The sequence below is a fragment of the Schistocerca gregaria genome, chromosome 1, assembly GCF_023897955.1.
Source record: "Schistocerca gregaria isolate iqSchGreg1 chromosome 1, iqSchGreg1.2, whole genome shotgun sequence".
Taxonomy (NCBI): domain Eukaryota; kingdom Metazoa; phylum Arthropoda; class Insecta; order Orthoptera; family Acrididae; genus Schistocerca; species Schistocerca gregaria.
This window is the reverse complement of record NC_064920.1, coordinates 1,023,429,792-1,023,447,221: the sequence shown is the minus strand read 5'-3', so window position 1 is coordinate 1,023,447,221 and position 17,430 is coordinate 1,023,429,792. Positions and strand designations below refer to the sequence as shown.

Sequence of the window (17,430 nt, the reverse complement as noted above, 5' to 3'; positions counted from 1 at the left end):
TATAGTGCATTGAAATCCTGAATAAAACCAATCTGATTTCGACAAAAAAGTGTTGCATTACTTACTGAACGTTCTTCGTGTTGTCCTATCACATAAGAGAATCCGCCCTTGGTAGCTGAGTGGTCAGTGCGACGGAATGGCATACATAACCGCCCGGGTTTGATTCTCAGCTGGGTCGGAGATTTTCTCCGGTCAGGGACTGGCTGCTGTGTTGTTCTTATCATCATTTCATCGCCATCGACAGGCAAGTCACCAACGTGGCGTCAACTCGAAAGACTTACAATAGGTGAACGGTCCACCCGACGGGAGGCCCTAACCACACGGCATTTCCATTTTATTTGTACCATTTGGTAGCCGCAATCATATCCGTTGCTGATTATTAGTTTGTGCAGTTATCGTCAGGCAATACTTTATCATGGACATTTATTGGGCACGAAGATGCGGGTGCATTGCAGCAAACGACTCTGATTCTGCGAGATCAACACTAGTAACGTGGAATAGGTACACTACTGCAAAAATTTGATGTTAACACTTAGGTACCATTGTGAAATAGTTGCTAGTACTTGTAATTTGACAAATATTCCTATCGTTTCGAGTGTTATTTTCAAACCGAAAGCTTCGACAGATTGATAGAAATATAGGTTGCATAAAATTATTTTTACATTAAAGATCAGATGAATACATACCCTAATAATATCTCCGACAAGCGAGGCAATGAACATGTTATCCAGTTTCACATCTTCGTTTTCAAGGATATCCTGAAAAATAAAAATTGTAAATTACTGAAATCCGAGGTGCACTTTTCTTACAGTAGAAATACATATTACAAACTTACAACCGATGAAAAGAAGGATGCATATCCAGTTTTCACACGTATCTGACTATGAAATCAGCAGTATTCTCCAATACATTTTGTTGCAATGTTGCTACCTCTGCAATGCACGAGGCACGAGTGTAACGCACGTAAATGTTTCCCTTTAAGAAACAAATTGCTAATATGATCAGCTACCTGCTTCATTTACGAGTACTGTGCACATCCATTTCTGGTGATATGCTGTCACAAAGTCTACAATTAGCGAAAAGCTCTGTCAGCGGCACTGTGGTTCACACCTGTGATCTAAATAAGAGATTGACTATTTCGGAAGTATGATACTGAACTTTCTTTTTGGCAATAACTAATAGCTAGACAATTAAATTGGAGCCTGTCATGATAGTATGCAAAACTTTGTGTTGATATTGACATGGAGGAAACTCTTTGAGCACGCTGTACATTGTCACAGAACGAGTCATCAATACGTTTAGAAATATGTGTAACTAATCGATAACGCTTCAACTCTCTTTCAAACTTCTACACATATCAAATGTATTTATAAACTTGCTCTGCTCGAAATTCTTAAAATTTTTTGTTCTTGAAATATCGCCTCGTGGGTTGCACCACATTTTCTTCATAACACCCAGCAAAAGATCTGTTAAGTAAAGACAGCCCTTCCTTTTGTGTCTGAAGGATTACTTTGATAATCGTTGTTGCTCTGAGGGAACTTTCATAAATAATCTTTTATTAATCTGTGTCATGCATTTGAAGCGTTAAAAATTAGAACATGAGATTACTTTATAAGAACCGACCTGGTCCTATTTTCTTTCGTCGTGACGACGTGTATTGATCGTAATCACTTTGACGACATTCTGTCAGTAATATAACTAATTCATTCAATATTAATTCATTATCTCTGGTTAGTGAACTATTTAAAATCTACCAGTGAAAAAAAAATAAAAGTAGTGAACTCCGACTTAGTGATTATCTGCTGCAGAAACTTATTCACCGCTATTCTGCCATGGTATTATATTATTGTCCGTCTGCAAGCAAAGCACTTTGAATTTGATCTACTGGTGATAGTATGGGCAACTAATAGAAACAGTTTTAGCGTTGACTTTTCATGCTTAATAGCATCGTCTCCTTTCTCAAGAGTTTATTTATCGTAAATGTAAGGTGCAGTGATTGAATCTTTTCTCGGGGACAATTCAGTACTCTTCGCAGCCCGAATAAGACGGAGAGAGAGAGAGAGAGAGAGAGAGAGAGAGAGAGAGAGAGAGAGAGTGGCGAGGGTGCGGGAGGGGGGGGGGGGAGGATTAGAGGGAGAGATGATTGAGGAAGGAATTGTTATTGTATCTTGAATTATGAGTAATTCTTTACTGAAAAGTAATGGCCGCTATCGACAGGGGATCTCAAGTTGATTCCGTATTTCTAGATTTCCGGAAAGCTTTTGACACCGTTCCTCACAAGCGACTTCTAATCAAGCTGCGGAGCTATGGGGTATCGTCTCAGTTGTGCGACTGGATTCGTGATTTCCTATCAGGAAGGTCGCAGTTCGTAGTAATAGACGGCAAATCATCGAGTAAAACTGAAGTGATATCAGGTGTTCCCCAGGGAAGCGTCCTGGGACCTCTACTGTTCCTGATCTATATAAATGACCTGGGTGACAATCTGAGCAGTTCTCTTAGACTGTTCGCAGATGATGCTGTAATTTACCGTCTAGTAAGGTCATCCGAAGGCCAGTATCAGTTGCAAAGCGATTTAGAAAAGATTGCTGTATGGTGTGTCAGGTGGCAGTTGACGCTAAATAACGAAAAGTGTGAGATGATCCACATGAGTTCCAAAAGAAATCCGTTGGAATTCGATTACTCGATAAATAGTACAATTCTCAAGGCTGTCAATTCAACTAAGTACCTGGGGGTTAAAATTACGAACAACTTCAGTTGGAAGGACCACATAGATAATATTGTTGGGAAGGCGAGCCGAAGGTTGCGTTTCATTGGCAGGACACTTAGAAGATGCAACAAGTCCACTAAAGAGACAGCTTACACTACACTCGTTCGTCCTCTGTTAGAATATTGCTGCGCGGTGTGGGATCCTTACCAGGTGGGATTGACGGAGGACATCGAAAGGGTGCAAAAAAAGGGCAGCTCGTTTTGTATTATCACGTTATAGGGGAGAGAGTGTGGCAGATATGATACACGAGTTGGGATGGAAGTCATTACAGCAAAGACGTTTTTCGTCGCGGCGAGACGTTTTTACGAAATTTCAGTCACCAACTTTCTCTTCTGAATGCGAAAATATTTTGTTGAGCCCAACCTACATAGGTAGGAATGATCATCAAAATAAAATAAGAGAAATCAGAGCTCGAACAGAAAGGTTTAGGTGTTCGTTTTTCCCGCTCGCTGTTCGGGAGTGGAATAGTAGAGAGATAGTATGATTGTGGTTCGATGAACCCTCTGCCAAGCACTTAAATGTGAATTGCAGAGTAGTCATGTAGATGTAGATGTAGATGTAGATGAAAACAAAAATCGAGGGATATACTACATAAAACGGCAAATAAAATGTGACAAAAAATTAATTTGTCGTTCCGTAGAAAGGTATAAAGATCATATTAACGGAGAAAATAATTATTCGTAAAATATTTTCTTTTTAAAAATAAATAGCAAGAAATTGCTAAATTCTGGAAGATTTAGCGGATTCCCTGACTTGACCAGTTGCTCACGAAAATACAAAAGAACCTCCGTCACATAGTGAAATAAAGCTGAATAAATCTGATTTGTCAGGCAAGTATTTCACAGGAAATAAATTCACTTTAAAAAATATCCACATCTGGCAACTTTCTAATCCGATTCCTATTTAAAATTCTCTATTTCGCTGACAATTCACTAACTGAATTTCGTAACATTTCCCTTGTGGGGCAATTCACTTCCATATTCCAGGTAAACATGTCTGATTACGCGTCTTTCGGTTGGAACTTTCACTGTAGATGTCAGGGCAGAAATTTTGCTCAGGAGGGAATACGACACAAATGTTAACTTACTGACAAGTGTAGTTCGTCTGGTAAACGGAATTCTACCGCTTAGTACTTCTACTGGTGTCCGACATTCCTCAGCGCTTCCAGACGCTGGCGACTCTAGACTTTCTTTGTGAGAACTTTCAGAAAATGGCGGCATGGACTTAAGTAATGTAAGAAAGGATGTTAGACATTGATGGTTGGATTTAGAGTTTTTGCTCTTGAGAGGAAGATGAAAACACGAGAATATGATGACTTTTTCTATTGAGGATATTCGTTAATCTGCTATACAGCATGTTTCGCCGGAGATTGAACGAAAGAAGACAATATCAACTCTGTGATGGTTAATATTCTCTCCATGAGAGATTCATTTCCATATACTGTCACCATGGACGAATGGCTAAATGACAGCAATATAGAATAATAAATTTGGATTATAACGAAGAAATGAAACACGTTCATACAGCCACTCCTTTATTCAGGTGAGACATCAGTTTTCTCACACTATTGTTTTAATAAAGAGAGTTTAAAACGTTGCCGAACAACACTGTCAGTCAACAACAAAACTGTTCATGTGTGTTTAAAACTGCGTTCACTGACAATGTGCAGTAATGCTTTAGACTGCCCCTCATAGAAAGCCATTGAGAGTTTTAATCCATTTTCGGAGGGTCTTCCTGCTTCAGGACAGACTCATACCACTAGAAGCACTGACTTCAACGACAACGTTCGACATGAAAAAACTGCAAAATTAATAGTCGTCTTTTGTATCAGAAGAATGTGAAATTTTCTCCTGTACTCAAAGATCGTGTAGTGTGAAACTGATGCCAGCGAATGACGATATTCCGTAATTTTCACGAATGAGTTCATACCTTTTTTTAGGCTGCAAATGCCTATGGGAATTGATTTTCAGAAAGCAGCAGAAAAGTGTCATTGAACAGGAAAGTGTAGCAGGAAATTGGAAGGAAGTCATCACAGACGGACCACAACATCTGAATAGCGGTAGAATGGGGAACGAAATCATCCTAGTCCTTTCTGAAAGGAATCACTGTGGCATTTACCATAATGGATTTGGAGAAACTGTGGAAAGTCCTAATGCTTAACTTCACGGAGCGTTGAGGTGCCATCAATCACAATGCCAGTCCAGATTGCTAACCAATGTGCCACTGGATGAAAATCTCACTCGGAAGACGCAGAAATCTCTGTGCCTCGTTCCGGATTTCGTCTATAGTCGACAAAGAAATATCGAAAAAATGGTATTCCCTCAACTCTGTCAGGTTCAGCTGTTGTCGAACACAACAGAAATGCGGTTATCACTGAAACAAAATGTTTTCGTTTACACTGACTTTCTTCATCTCCAGTTTAACCTGACTTAACACAGATTAAAACAAAAGGTTTTTGGCTTTTTATTGCTGTTACTTTCAGTAATAAACGTAAACTTCGAACAAAGATTGCAAAGTTCCAATGAACATGAGAGTAGGAGACAACGATCGAGACAGGGATTGAGGCTGTGGCATAAATCGGTCTCATTGTCTCCAGCAAAGACGATGAAGTGAACGGCGCGGCGACTGCGAGAGCGAAAGTTCACAAACTGAAGACATTTCGGTATCATCAATTTTCGATGGTATCAATTTTACATCTCGAAGTAAGCACAAAATTAAAGATTCAGTTTCGCAAGCTGCAACATCGTCACGAATTGAACAGTGACCCGAATATAGAATACATTTCCTTTACTTTACGTCAATGGCCACATATTTTTATAAATTATAAAACATGTCTGGAGATGGTCATTGTAGACCTAAACCGGTAGTCTACTGACAACAAAGGTTTGTGACCATTGACGTAAAGTAAAGGAAAGGTTCAGTTATCTTCCAAAGTATATAGCGTGTCAATAAAATTACGGGAGTGCTCTCTCTTGGGAACGTTGGGGAGGGCGGGAGGGGGGGGGGGCGAGTACCCCTAAACTTTTCTGTCCGAAAAGTAAGTTATTTACGAAGGTGGAGAATTTAAAAGTTTGCCAGTACTTTACTTCAGGACGTAAATCGAATTTTTTTCATTTTTTCGTGTTAGTAGTCGCAATATGAACGATTCCAGTGTAGTCTGTGATGGAAAAGAAGATACATTTAATTGTTCACAATGTTTCGAAGCAGCAGCCAACCGTTCTCGTCAATTGAATTTTGGCAGCCACTCACTGAGTCTACTTTCTTGGTCTGTGTGTGAGCCGACATACTTGGTTCTTCACTTACTGTTCCATGGTTGCTGGTTGTAGGAAACATTGTGTATTGTGTCCTGCCTTTCGTTGTAAGTTAGCTTAGATGTTAAAGTAAGATCAGCAACAAAACAACAAACTGTACTTGTTTTGCTGCACCTAACAAGCTGAGACTTGCTAATAACTCTTGCACGAGGAAAAACTAAGGAATTTCAACATTGTCGCATGATAATAAAAGCTGGAATGTAAGACTGAACACCGAATCCACGAGTGAAATGCCGTGAGTGGCCTGAAATTCACTAATTGGTTGGTCTTCCACTGCAGTTGTTTTAACCTATAGGTTATGTACGGTCTTAGTGAAGGAGCCATCTTGCTATTTATACCAAGAAAGGCAGCCATCTTGCTACTTCTACCAAAAGTAAAGTACTGTATAAGTTGCTCTCAGACGAAAACGAAACATATGGAAACAAGATAGTAAATTGTTCATTATTTCAGAAGTAATCTGTGTAACCGCGACCGGATCGGTCGCGAAGTTTCCGAGAACGAAAGGGCGGCGGGACAAAACGGGAGCGGCCAGCGAACACACAAAACGAACGGGAAAGGACGGACAAGAACGACGGACGACCGAGCAAGACGTTACGAACAACACGCAAGGAGCAACGGGGTCACAAGTGAAAAGCTCACGAATCAACAACGTCCACTCGTACACGGAAACGAAGTAAACACGCTGTCTGTAGGCGAGATGTCGATAGACTCACACGAGTATGACACTGCCTCGCTGAGCTTCTCTTATTCTTTATTGAATTTCAATTCCCCCCGAGGAGGCGGGCAGGCAGCAGCTTAGTATGCCTGTCTTCAGCCTACAGACTTTGTTAAAAACATGAAGAGAATAAATAATAAAAACAGGCGATAGAATCGGAGACTTAAACGTAACATTGCGAAAGAAAAATCGTCGAACTTAAAACAAAGAACAGAGGGATGATAAAATACATATGAAGCAGACAGGTAAAACAATAGACAGACAATTAAAAAAACACGTTGACAGTCTGGTTTCTGTTCGCAAAGATATAAAAGTCACACCTAGCGACAGCATGGTTTCTGCTCGCAACACGAGAAAGACGAACAACACTGAACAGTCACTAAATATATCTAATATACCACAGCCGAGAGCAGGTGGGGGGAAACTGGACAGATGATGGAAAAGCAAAAAAGGGGCAGAAGGAGAGGAAAAGCGAAGGGGGGAGGGGGGAAAGGAGCCTATGGAGGATGAGGACCCATAAGAGGGGTGGGGGGTGCTGGGCGGACGCGACAGGAAGTGGGGGATGCAGAGGAGGGGAATACAAAAGGACTCATGGATGGTGGTGGGGGCTCGCTGAGCGAGAGGTGGGCGCTTAAATACATGATAGGGTACGTCGCTACTGGCCGCTGGAACCACGTGCTCCCCGGTGGCACCCTCACGTCATACACGTGCGAGGAGCGTGCGCAACCACGGCTTACGGCGCGACGGCTGCAGACCTCCAGTGGTATTCGAGGTCCATGCTGTCTGGCGCGGATTAGAAACCCGCGGCGCCCGGTGCTAGATAATCGTCATACATCGCTCCCCGTGTGAAACAAGTTTTCCAGTGCCTTCATGGAAAAACGTTGCCCAAGTGTGTACCTCTTTGTTCGAAAAAAATCGAGGGCCAAGAATGTCTTTCTACAGGGCTTCAAATGTAAGGAATCGCATGGGGAGAGATCGGGCTTCCCGCCGAAACCTCTGCAGCTTAGTCGAAATGTGTGTGCCCGGCTACATGTTGCCAAGGTGGTTTCGAGTATGCTGCTAAAGTTTTGGTGGGAAGTCCTTACACGTCCTCCATATAGTCCCGATCTCTTCCCATGCGATTTCCATATTTCTGGAGCCCTGAAGAAAGACATTCTCTTTGCTTCGGATGAAGAGGTACACGTCTGGGTACAATCCTCTGTCTTCAGGCACCTGCAAACATTTTTCTAGTCTCACAGCGGGACACTCGTAAATATTTTACCAGTTAAGATGATTGCCTTTGAAATAATAAAGTTTCCTTACTTTTTCCTACGAACTGTTTCCTTTTGCATTTGACTGCCCCTTATCAGACACTTGAAGAGTACTGTAGCCATGAGACGAAGTCAATTTTGAAACTGTTGTAATGCTCGGTAATATTAAATGGAATGTGGTAATATTAAATGGAATGTGGTTTTATAGTTAAATAGAAAAAAATCAACTTCATTGATAATTATAGTAAATGTGGTTGCATTATATGTAGTGTGAGTGTACCCTCATTTTCTTTTCTTTTTCTTTTTTTAGAAAAAGAAAAAGATAGCTGGGTATATAATTCAAATTTAACTTCGCTTCCAAGTAACATTCCAGACATTCTCTCCTTACATTATGTCGCAATTTTCTGGCGCCACCTCCCATTTTCAATCTTTTAAAGCAAAAAGAGAGTGCAGATTGCTTTTCCCAATTTCTACAATAATTCATTATTTCAGTGCAATAGGGATTCTAAGAATCATCACCACTCGTTTTTTTAAAAAAAGTTTAGTTTAAAAAACAAAAATTTTATCACTGCTGTTATGGCGAACTGATATGCCGGCTTTTTATCCTGTTACTAGTAAAAATGAAAAAGGTCTGTTATAACCGAGTTCAAACAAATACCTAAAAATACCGATTATTCAGAACTAAAATATTGGATTCAGTGTCAGAAATTAGGCAATATGATTCACCCACGAAAGAAGTGGCTGCCACTTATTCGACCGATTTTTTAGCACTGTTCATCAGTATAGGACGCTTACCAAACAGAATTCAAATAAAAAGGTACGGCCAGACTTTCAGAAAACATTCCTCACACACAAAGAAAGAAAATACGTTATGTGGACATGTGTACGGAAACGCTTACTTTCCATGTTAGAGCTCATTTTATTACTTCTCTTAGAGCTCATTTTATTACTTCTCTTCAAATCACATTAATCATGGAATGGAAACACACAGCAACAGAACGTACCAGCGTGACTTCAAACACTTTGTTACAGGAAATGTTCAAAATGTCCTCCGTTAGCGAGGATACACGCATCCACCCTCCGTCGCATGGAATCCCTGATGCGCTGATGCAGCCCTGGAGAATGGCGTATTGTATCACAGCCGTCCACAATACGAGCACGGAGAGTCTCTACATTTGGTACCGGGGTTGCGTAGACAAGAGCTTTCAAATGCCCCCATAAATGAAAGTCAAGAGGGTTGCGGTCAGGAGAGCGTGGAGGCCACGGAATTGGTCCGCCTCTATCAATCCATCGGTCACCAAATCTGTTGTTGAGAAGCGTACGAACATTTCGACTGAAATGTGCAGGAGCTCCATCGTGCATGAACCACATGTTGTGTCGTACTTGTAAAGACACATGTTCTAGCAGCACAGGTAGAGTATCCCGTATGAAATCATGATTACGTGCTCCATTGAGCGTAGGTGGAAGAACATGGGGCCCAATCAAGACATCACCAACAATGCCTGCCCAAACGTTCCCAGAAAATCTGTGGTGATGACGTGATTGCACAATTGCGTGCGGATTCTCGTCAGCCCACACATGTTGATTGTGAAAATTTACAATTTGATCACGTTGGAATGAAGCCTCATCCGTAAAGAGTACATTTGCTCTGAAATGAGGATTGACACATTATTGGATTAACCATTCGCAGAAGTGTACCCGTGGAGGCCAATCATCTGCTGATAGTGCCTGCACACGCTGTACATCGTACGGAAACAACTGGTTCTCCCGTAGCACTCTCCATACAGTGACGTGGTCAACGTTACCTTGTACAGCAGCAACTTCTCTGACAGTGGCATTAGCGTTATCGTCAACTGCACGAAGTAATCGTCGTTCTGGGTCTTTCCCAGTCGCGAGTCTTAGGCTGGAATGTTCCGTGCTCCCTAAGACGCCAATCAATTGCTTCGAACGTCTTCCTATCGGGACACCTTCGTTCTGGAAATCTGTCTCGATACAAACGTACCGCGCCACGGCTATTGCCCCGTGCTAATCCATACATAAAATGTACATCTGCCAACTCCGCGTTTGTAAACATTGCACTTACTGCAAAACCACGTTCGTGATGAACACTAACCTGTTGATGCTACGTACAGATGTGGTTGATGCTAGTACTGAAGAGAAATGAGTCGCATGTCGACACAAGCACCGAAATCAACATTACCTTCCTTCAATTGGGCCAACTGGCGGTGAATCGAGGAAGTACAGTACATACTGACGAAAGTAAAATGGGCTCTAACATGGAAATTAAGCGTTTCCGGACACATGTCCACATAACATCTTTTCTTTATTTATGTGTGAGGAATTAATACTATTTGGTAGGGGTCCTATACTGATGACCCGTACAAAATATATTTAATCAAACAGAATTAGTAGAATATATATATATATATATATATATATATATATATATATATATAGCTGTCGTAGCATATTCAATGTTCTCGATAGTTTTGTACACTGTCTGTTTAGAAAGGCGACGGTATCTTCTGTATGGCATCTTGGCAGCGTTCAATGCAGTTGCCTGTGCAGCAACAGCAGCAGCGCGAATGAGGCGCTGCGCGGCGCTCGCTCGCTTATATAGAAGTCCGCTAACGCGTGACCTTGAGTCGGACTTGGAATATTTCACACTGCCAGCGACGCGTTATCCCGGACGGGAGCACTAGCCGTACTAGGTGCTCCAGTCCGTTGTGCGCTAAGTCCGCCGCTGGCGCGCTGCCAAGAATGCGTAAGATGGTCTGCGGGTTGCGTTGGCCGCCTTTGTAGGCGTAACACGGTGTTGCATCCTTGAGCCCCCGGTTCTAGATGTACCCTTGTCCGGTTCTCAGCTACGCTACAGATCAGTTTGCATACAAACAATTTATTTATGGAAATATACAGTACAATCACCAACAGACTTGAAATATTCACAAACTCCTTTACCTTTTACCCAAATGAATACAGCCTCATTAAGAGATAATTTCCTCCTATTACGAGTATACAAAGACAAAGCAGAAGGCGAGATATAAGCAGATTTAACAAAGTCTTTATTAGCAAGTTGGGCCATATGGTAGGTGCGAAATGCAATAATGTCTCTGTCAACGAAACTTTCGAGTCCACCAACACTGGGTACTCCAGAACCTCCACGAACAATGGCTACAGTAAACCATCCGTTACCATGACCAAACGAATCATTAATATCTAAACTAAAATTAAGTCGACAACCATACAAAACAGAAGCTCAGAAAACAGAAGCCCAGCCTTGCTGGACGGACCTTCTGTTTTTCTGTTTTCTGTGGTTGTCGACTTAATTTTAGTTTAGATATTAATGATTCGTTTGGTCATGGTAATGGATGGTTTACTGTAGCCATTGTTCGTGGAGGTTCTGGAGTACGCAATGTTGATGAACTAGAAAGTTTCCTTTCGATATATATATATATATATATATATATATATATATATATATATATATATATATATATATATATATTCTATTAGTTCTTTTTGGTAAGGATTCTAGAACTTCAAATAGTGGCAACTATTTATTCACAATCGATACAAAAGAGTTAAATGTTTGCCACTGTTACTGTCCTTCAAAGTAGTCACCAGCCTTGTGTAGAACCCGTTGCCAGCGATGTGGAAGGCGTCGTATATAGTTAGCAGAGCCTGGTCTGTTGATGGTGCGAATGGAGCGGTCTACTGCCTGTCGAATTTCTGGAACAATTCTGAAGCGAATGGCTGAAGCCAAAACTAAAACGCCAATCCAACGAATGGCGTCATTATGGTTCGCCGCGAAAGTTGAAAGTGCGTCAGAGCCCCAGTATGGTGAAAATAGTGGTGATTCTCGTGTACGACTGTGATGGTGTTATCCTAAAGCATTACGGTCCTCAACGGCAGACCGTCAGTGCACAGTATTCCTGTTAGTGTTTGGAGTATCACCTGCGACCAGCTTTGTGAATGAAGCGGCGACATTTTCTGCGCAACCCACCCATCATATTGCGCGACAATGTGCGGGCACATACAGCGAAAACTGAGGCAGCTCTGTTCAGTCGATGGGACTGGGAAGTACTGTGCCATCTACCATACTCTCAGGACTTAAGTCCTTCTAATTTTGATTTATTCCGAAGATGAAGGAACCACATCGTGGTATTCGCTTCAGAACTGTTCCAGAGATTCGACAGCCAGTAGACCGCTCCATTCGCACCATCAACTGAACATGCTCTACTAACGGTATACTACGCCTTCCACATCACTGGCAGTGGGCTCTACACAGCGCTGGTGAGTACTTTGAAAGATAGTAACAGGTGCAAACATGTAACTCTTTTGTATCGGTTTTAGTTCCAAGATCCAACGTTAAAAGACCGTTTAATCGGCGGGAGAGTGTTACGTAGATGCTCAAGAAACTACAGTGGCAAGCGCTACAAGAGATGCGTTGAACTTCACGGTGAGGTTTGCTATTGAAATTTCGTTCCATAAGCAGCCGGGCAACTTAGAAGATTGTACCGTTTATCCTACAGCAGAGTGTGCGTTTTTTTGGAACTTTATGGCAGATTGGACTATCTGATGGACTCCATACCGAATCCTGAACCTTGCCTTTCACGGGCAGCGAATATAACAACTGTGGATCTCGGGCGCTAAGTATAACTAGCAATCACAGCTGCTTTTCTACCGGAGCTTCTATGAAGTCTATAACGTAGGAAAGAGATACTGCCGGAATAGCGGCTGTGAAGTTATCCCTGTGCGTATATAAGAACGCTAACAATTACAGACAAGCATCCTTAACATTGGTTTGCTGCAGAATTCTTGAGCATATTCTAAGTTCGAATATAATAAATTTTCTTGAGACGGAGGAGCTTCTGTCCACAAATCAGCACGGGATTTAGAAAGCGTCGCTCGTACGGAACTCAGCCTAAGCGTTTCTCACGAGATATCCTGCGAACCATGGATGAAGGGCAAAAGGTAGATTCTATCTACAGATTCCATATTCTTAGCTTTCTGAAAAGCATTTGGCACCGTGCGCCACTGCAGACTTCAAATGAAGATACGAGCATACGGAATACGTTCTCAGTTATGTGAGTGACTTGAAGGCTTCTTAAGTGAAGGTCCCAACACGATGTCTTTGTCCCCGTGTGTTCATCAGAGACGTAGGTATCGTCAGGAGTGCCCCGGGAAGTGTGATAGAACTGCGCTTGTTATGTGTATTCATAAATAATCGGACGGGCAGGTTTGGCACCTGTCTGCTGCTGTTTGCTGATAATGCTGTAGTGTACAGGAAGGTGTCATGGTTGAGTGACTGTAGGAGGATACAAAATGACTTAGACAAACTTTCTAGACGACTTGATGAAAGGCAACTTCCTCTAAATGTAGCAAAATCTAAATTATGAAAGCAATGTGGAGTGAAGGAGACGTTCCTTTCGAGGAACTTTATAGAGAAAATTTAGAGAACCGGCATTTTCAGTGAACTATGGGACGATTCTATTGCCGAAAACGTACATTTCGTGTAAAGACAACGGAGATAAGGTAAATGGAACTACGGCTCGTATGTAGCCATTTATACAGCCTTTTATCCCTCACTCTATTAGTGAATGTAACAAGAAAGAAAATGACTAGTAGTGGGAAGGGTACCCTCCGCCACGCTCCGTAACGTGGCTTGCACAGCATGTATGTAGATGTACAAATAGATGCAGGATAGCAGTTGGAGAGCAGTGCCCTTCAGTTCTGTTGTTATCTTCGCTGCCTGCAAAAAGCGAGATTGCAGGTTCTAAATCCGCTCCATCACAGAGTTCACATTGTCAAGAAACGTCCGTAGTTTGAGAAAACTTGAGTTAGATATTTTCGAACAGTATAAATGTGTAGTATTCTCTGATGAAATAAGACAATGGATACTTTTGAGACAAAATAATGATTTACCGATCAACACGTTGGAGTATGTCCATATTTACGGTCACTACAGACTGCTGTACACACTGGTACCTCTAATACCTAATAGCACGTCCTCTTGCATTTATGCACGCCTATATTCGTCGTGACATACTGTCCACAAGTTCGTCAAGGCACTGGTGATCCACATTGTCCAACTCCTCAAAGGTGATTCGGCGCGTGGGTCACGTCGCCAATAAATAGCTCTTTTAAATCGATCTCAGGCATGTTTGATTGGGTTCATGTCTAGAGAACATGCTGGCCACTCTAATTGAGCGATGTCGTTATCCTGAAGGAAGTCATTCACAAGATGTGCACAATGTGGGCGCGAATTGTCGTCCATGAAGACGAATGCCTCGCCAATATGTCACCGATATGGTTGCACTATCGGTCGGAGGATGACATTCACGTACCGTACAGCCGTTACGGCGGCTTCCATAACCATCAGCGACGTACGTTGGTCTCACATAATGCCACCCCAAAACAGTAGGGAACCTCAACCTCGCTGCACTCGTTGGACAGTGTGTCTAAGGCTTTCAGTCTGACTGTACTGCCGTCAGACACATCGCCGACGATTGTCTGGTTGAAGGCATATGCGACACTCATCAGTGTGAGCTGTCAATTCGGCCAGTTTATTGGGCCCATCTGTACCGCGCTGCATGGTATCGTGGTTGCAAAGATGGACCTCGCCATAGACGTCGAGAGTGAAGTTGTGCATCATGCAGCCTATTGTCCACAGTTTGACTCGTAACACGACGTCCTGTGGCTGCGCGTAAAGCATTATTCAACATGGTGGCATTGCTGTCAGGATTCCTTCGAGCCATAATCCATAGGTAGCGATCATCCACTGCAGTAGTAGCCCTTGGGCCGAGGCATATCATCCACAGTCCCTGTCTCTCTGTATCTCGTCCATATGTAGGCTCACTCCGAGATGAATGGACACTTCCCTTGTTCAGAACCCTTCCTGGCACAAAGTAACAATGCGGGCTCGATCGAACCGCGGTATTGACCGTCTAGGCATGGTTAAATTACAGACAGCAAGAGCCGTATACCTCCTTCCTGGTCGAATGACTGGAACTGATCAGCTGTCAGACCCCCTCCGTCGAATGGGCACTGCCCATGCATGGTTGTTTACATCTTTGGGCGGGTTTAGTGACATCTCTGAACAGTCAGAGGGACTGTGTCTGTGATACAAGATCCACATTTAACGTCTATATTCAGGAGTTCTGGGAACCGGGGCGAAGCAAAACTTTTTTTGATGTGTATATTTTTGTATCGAGGCGTTGTATTCTATAACACTAATAAATAAGAGCCAAGTCCCCTGTTAAGCTGTATCTGTAAACCGAGGAATTACTTCATACACTGTGCTGATTAATTAAAATGTGCTAAGATTATTTTCACTAGTAACTATACGCATACATTATTTGATGAGTCCGAAAACTGTTTATTGTTGCCAAAAGACATGTTTTTTTTTAAAGGTCTGGCGCATATTGGGAGTATGAGGAATAGGTTGTTTCTGCTCCCAGTGGTGTACATTAACTGTTTCTCTCCCTCCTCTTCCGTAATGGAATGAGTAATTCATCACGCGAGCAGGTGAATGAATAAAGCTGAAGAAAGTGCTGTTTATAAGAGGGTAAGTTGGATAGCACTTGGTGTTTATTTCTTTTCTTTGTATGAACGCTTATTAGAACCAACTCCCTGACGAGGTGTGAACGTAGCCGACCCCTTCAGAGAAATGCACAGGTTATACATAACACAGCACAGTTGGTAAGACGTCCAAGAGGAAATTGATATGTTTCGTTTAACAACCTGACATATCTTAAGGAGCTACGGAGCACACTGTTAATGCGTTGTCTGATTTATTAGTAACACGATAGTAAAAATATTTTGTGTGAAGCCTACTGTCTTAGGACGCTACCAAATGGTTCTGACCTTCGTGATCAAAAGAAATGTAATTCTGGTAGTGGCTCAAGTAAATTGTGGCATATAAATCACCTGGTCTGAAAATTGGTTCTAATATTAGGATGATTCGCTATCTCAAAGGACTGGCACCTCTCCCTAATTATTTAACGCTTCACTGAAGTGTTCCAGATGAATAGCTGGATGAACGACTGCGGTATGACGTGTTATAGCTTTGAAATTCTGGATATAAACTGTTTACAAGAGATTTGAACTGCTACGTCACAAATTATTTTCGTGTAGTGCGGGAGTTACTTGGCTAAGAATAATGTCTGAGAAAGGTCAGATCGCATTAACATTTTTATCAGAAACAGAATGGAGTCTTTACTATCACAATGTCTGAAAATATTGTCTAAAATTTTCTAAATTACGGTCCACTAGGTACCTGTAAGCAGTACATTTAGCGATAATATTTGTCCTGAGTTGTCTAAAATGGAAAATGTGCAATTATATCTGTTGTTACTGCACCACCTAGGATGTTAGTAGCGTCAGGAAAATTTGTAAGCTTCATAAAGTTACTTATGCATCATGAAACTCGTATACGCACCTACTCAGCATCTTATTATGCCTGACACTTTGGCACTTACTTCTGACCACACTCTGTTTATCATAAACTGGCAAGTCGTACAATACTTCGGTTAAACTGTAAGTATGGTCTTAACTAGTAGTGTGCGTACTCAATGACGGTGAGTAGGAAAACCATTCTACTTCGTTTGTGCACAGCTAGGGAAGAATTTTGTTGTTCAGGACAATCAGCAGGATGATAACATCATTATTTTTCACACAAATAATCTGTTTTCCCCATTCAACGTTCAACAGATAATGGAAAGAAACGAACACATACACGCACACGCACACGCACACGCATACGCAGAGAGAGAGAGAGAGAGAGAGAGAGAGTGAGAGAGAGAGAGAGAGAGAGAGAGAGAGAGAGAGAGACGCGCGGGCGTGAGCTCGCTCATGTTGTTGCACAATGCTATCATTGCGATATTAGACGTAGTTAGTTATTCGGGAGTCTCAGGAGAAACTAAATTGCTCCCTAATTTCAGTATGGAAGTTTCTTTGCTTAATAGTTATCATTTTTGGTCCTGGAATCAGTTTAATGTTCGTCCGGAACTATGCACGCAATGCAGAGTTCTTGCTAACTTATTTGAGAGTCGTCAGATTTATCAGAATACACATCGGAGCTCTCTCCTTATCTGCGTAATAGAAGTAATAGAGAGAATTGTCGGATAGAGGAAAGTAACAGAAACATTATAGTGAAACTGTGCCGGATATTTTCAGAACAAAGATTTTGTCAGAGTAGTTAACTATTTCCTTTTATGATACTATAAAAAATATGCGGTAAATAAAGAGAATTCAGGCTATTGGTACAATCCTCTAGCCCATAGGTCAGTTGAGGCGTATCAGAGCTGGCTATTTTGCTATTCAGCCTATGCGAAATACTCACTATTAGACTCTAACTGCAATAAGAACAAAGAGAGCTGACAGGAT

At 41.9% G+C, this 17,430-nt stretch overlaps 1 protein-coding gene across 3 annotated transcripts in view; it reads right to left on the bottom strand.

The window, feature by feature from the left end:
* LOC126278966 (guanylate cyclase 32E) overlaps positions 1-17,430 on the bottom strand; it is an 829,856-nt gene that overhangs the window by 155,012 nt on the left and 657,414 nt on the right. For all 3 annotated transcript variants that reach the window (XM_049979279.1, XM_049979262.1, XM_049979270.1), the window contains exon 14: positions 687-758. In XM_049979279.1, coding sequence (XP_049835236.1) covers positions 687-758 — 72 coding nt within the window. The remainder of the gene's footprint in view (positions 1-686; positions 759-17,430) is intronic.